Source organism: Cyclopterus lumpus, chromosome 3 (genome assembly GCF_009769545.1).
Source record: "Cyclopterus lumpus isolate fCycLum1 chromosome 3, fCycLum1.pri, whole genome shotgun sequence".
Taxonomy (NCBI): domain Eukaryota; kingdom Metazoa; phylum Chordata; class Actinopteri; order Perciformes; family Cyclopteridae; genus Cyclopterus; species Cyclopterus lumpus.
In genome coordinates, this window is record NC_046968.1 from 2506636 (window position 1) to 2510937 (window position 4302).

Here is a 4302-nt window from a genome sequence, read left to right on the forward strand (position 1 = left end):
TTAGAAAGGGAGTGTTTGGCTCAGAGAGGGAGTAAATGAGGGGAACATGTTAGTACACTGAGTTTGGCTCCCAGCTACGCTCTGATTAATATCAGATCTCCTCTCTCGCTCCCCGCCTGCCTCTTGACAATCTTGTCACATCTGGCTGACAAATCCTCACAAGCCTTTTGGTGGCAGCGCAGAGCAGACACAAGGGGTGGCTGCTGCGTGTGTGTGTGTGTGTGTGTGTGTGGAGTTTGGGGTGTTAAAGGGGGCGGTTGGGGCAAGGAGGGGAGGTTCACAGCTCGAGGAGACGCTGGAGGGGGTAAAAGGCTGGATCAGATACAAACACCCTGACCCCCCCCCCCCCCCTCCCCCATCCTCTCACGGATGGACCATCATGAACCTAATGAAGCTGACGAGGCTGGCAGGCTACAGTCGCCACCGCTAACACACTCACACACATATCACACACACACATGATCACACACACACGTAATCACACTCAGCAACGTGCAACGAGCAGGGGCCCCGTGCGTGGTTTCGTGTGTGTCTGTGCCCCGGGCCCTGCAGCACTACAGGAGAACAGAGACAGAAGGAAACACACGAGAGAAGTGATAGGAGATAGGACATTAGTTTGGTAAAGCCGCAGAGGGCCACTCTACTCACATTCTGTCTCACACACACACACACACACACACACACACAAATAAACCCAAATCACTTTGGTGGAGTAATGGCCTCTTACACAATAAAAAGGCAACCTGTAAGAGGAGCGTGAAATGTGCACGGAAGAAAGAAACACACTTCACAACTGAAATGATGAGAATTTTTAAGGATTCTATTGGTTTGTTTGTTGATATTATTATTATTATTATTATTATTATTATTATTATTATTATTATTGTGTTAAAATTATATTTGTAAAATAAGGGCTGATTTAAAACCAAACTGAATTCTCTCACATTTTAAAATATTTGTCGGTAAGTTATTTTTCATACTTTTAACTACTGATAAAATATTATATAATTAGAACAATCCATGAGCTGTATCAATATGTTATTTTTATTTCAGTAACGTTCTGCTTATTGTGAGAACCAAAATAGATGAGGCGATAAATTGTATTAAAAGCCTCTCAGATTAGTTTTTCATGAATAACAAACATTTTATAACACAATACAATAATAAACAAGTACATAAGTAATTGCATTTCCCTTTTTCAATTAGTTTTGACTCCAGCTTTGATGATCACACAGTATCTGTTCCTCATTTGCTTCATTTATTAAATGTGTGCTCATCTGGATGTTATGCTCTTCTCACAAGAGAATAAACCACTATTGTTTCTCCTCCAATTGTTTAGCAGTGGTTACACACACACACACACACACACACACACACACACACACACATGGCATGGAGAGTGTGTTGTCGTTACCGACATCACCACCAAACACACAGCTCAGCTAATTCTTATATTTAGGCTGCTCTTAAATCACATTCCGATAGGAATGAGAGCCTGGAGGCTCCAGGAGGCTCCAGGACGCTCCAGGACGCTCCAGGGCGCTCCAGGGCGCTCCAGGGCGCTCCAGGACGCTCCAGGACGCTCCAGGGCGCTCCAGGGCGCTCCAGGGCGCTCCAGGACGCTCCAGGGCGCTCCAGGGCGCTCCAGGACAGGCCCAGGTGAGGACTGAAGGCTGGTTCTCTGTCCTCAGATTATTGTCTTTAGGACGAGGGTGGAAGTGGTGTCCAGGATGGACTATAACTGGACATATTAGAATAAATGTAAACTAATGCATATCAAGTCAATAAGATTGATGGGAATAAAACAAATAAAATAAATATCTAGAATCATTCCCCACAGAGAGGGATGCCTGACTTCGACTGTCGTTGCTTTCTGGGAGTTGTCTCTGGATTGAAGGCATGTGAGGACAATCTGGGTCCTCGGTGACCACGACAACAAAGCGCTCCCATTTGGATTCATTTAAACTAACTGAGAGCAAAGAAATGAGGAAAATGAACGTTCTGTGGGTGACTTTTAAAAACTTTTAAGACAACTGACAGTGTCAAGTCATCCTGTCATCATGTTCACTTATTCTTCGATAACTTAGTTCCTAATTTAATTTTAAAACAATTCACCAATGAGAACTTAAAACAAGAAGAAAAGACATTTCTTAAAAGTGAGGTATTCAGAAAGAAAAAAAAGAGTATGGCTTTGGTATAATACTGAAACTCAGATACATATGAGTTTTGGCACTAATATCCATAAATGTCCAACGGTACCCAGCTGTACAATTTATAACAGCACATCTTAAGGATACAGACACACACAGGATCAATGTGGAAACGCAGCAGAACTACCCTCTAAATCACAGTAGTAGAGGTTTGTAATCCTGGAACACCAAACATGAACATTTCCCCTAAAAGTCTGCACGCCTTGCGCCTGTCACTCTGATCCACGTAAAGTCCTTCCAGTTTGTCTTGGTTAAACATCTCCATGTGAGTGAAAAGCAGTGGAGAGCTCTCCCTTACCTCGGCCATTGTCATTTAGTCGGATGTTTCCAAGGATACCGTGGAGTTTGCCATTCCCCGCGAGTCCCACAAAACAACTGGCTCCAACTCTCCCGTCCGCGCGGATACTAACGCAAAAGAGCCATCACACCCAGCAGCATCTCCTTCAACAGCACAGACACACATGTACTCTGTCTTCTCACACACACACACACACACACACACACTGAGCCACCAACACTCAAATGAAAAAAAGAGAAGTAGTAGTCACTGTGCTTTTACTCTCGTTGCACAGATGCACACACACACACACACACACACACACTCACACGCCTCCTCTGCTTTCTCTCCTCTAATGTTGCCGTGGACTGGCTCTAAACTACTCAAGATGTTCAGTGTGTGTGTGTGTGTGTGTGTGTGTGTGTGTTGAAACTGGGCACAGGGGATTGGAATGAGATCCTCCCACTCGGCATTCTCACCTCAGGAGCTGCCTGCTCCCTCCCTAGCCTGCACACACACACACACACACACACACATGCTCGCGTGCACACATGGAGGTGTGCGCGCTCTTTCATGCGCGCAGACACACACACACACACACACACACGTTTCTACCCCCTCAGAGTCACAGGGCAGTCCCCTCACAGCTGGCTGGAAGAGGGCATGACACTCATCTTTCACAGAGATTTGATCAAAAGGAATCACAAAGGCTGGAGGCTCTCCTAATGCAGTCAGGGGAGACTCTCCCTCTATCCCCCTCTCTCTCACTCTCTCTGTCTGAGTAATGCCCTAAATCAACGTTGCCCCTCTTGGTGCACACAGCCCAGTGTGTGTGTGTGTGTGTGTGTGTGTGTGTGTGTGTGTGTCTGGATTCACCTTAACACTGCTCTGTGAACAGCCTCCATAACAAGTTATGCCTTGTGCCGTCAGGAATGTGTCAGTGTCTGTGTCGAGTGTTTCTCTGGAGGAGGGGGACTTCACACATGACAAGAACTAAATCTGTGTAATCTTTAGGAATACGTGTACACGCTGTACGGCTGGGTATCACGACTCCACGGCGTCAATGTTTCCAGAGTTTACGGGACGGAAAGGCGGCGTGTTTCCGTGTCCATTTTAGAATCATTTAATACCTTTTTGTCCATCAACATTTGAGAACTTCAGCTTCTTCAGATTTCTTGGGTGTGTATATCTCTTTCCATCAGTTTCAACTCTTTGGCACTTGCGGCACCGTAGGTAAGTGTAAACGGTGCGGTGGTTATTCTGTATTTTCCTAAATCAAGGTAAAAAAAAATAAAATGAAATACTGCAAATATCGGTATGCTCAGGTACTTAAAAACGTACACGTGTCCAGCCCGTGTGTAAAAGCTAAACACGTGATGCGTTACGAGGTACTAGAACCCACAGGAACAAATGAGGAGTGAGCTTTCAGGTCCTCAATGAAGCGACATGGTTCCTGTTGGTGTGAACCAGAACTGGATCAAGTCTCGTCAATGTATTGGATAGATATTGGATAGATATGTTCAAGTTGAGTCAAACAAGGGTTATGATGATGGCTTCCAACTCTTGTCCTTTACTCTTTCCTTTCTGTCCCCTTTCCTCCCTCTTCCCCCTCTGTGGGAGAGAAAGCTCTGATGATTTTAGCCATTAGAAGCATCTGCTAATCCACAAATTACACAGCAAGTTTAAACAGGTACACCTGGTGTGCTCCACCTGTGGCAGCTTTAGGGAGGAAGGGAGCTTGGGAGTGGGGGATGCCAGGTTGACACACACACTTTAAAGGTTCAGCAGTTACAGACGTGCATAACAGACTTTCCT

The 4302-nt window shown here is 45.3% G+C and overlaps 1 protein-coding gene across 1 annotated transcript in view; it reads right to left on the reverse strand.

Annotated features, from left to right (window-relative positions):
- Nucleotides 1-2776, reverse strand: part of bnc1 (basonuclin 1) — an 18258-nt gene extending 15482 nt beyond the window's left edge. The window contains exon 1 of the mRNA XM_034529841.1: nucleotides 2509-2776. Coding sequence (XP_034385732.1) covers nucleotides 2509-2523 — 15 coding nt within the window. The 5' untranslated portion in view covers nucleotides 2524-2776. The remainder of the gene's footprint in view (nucleotides 1-2508) is intronic.
- Between the last annotated feature and the right edge of the window lie 1526 nt (nucleotides 2777-4302).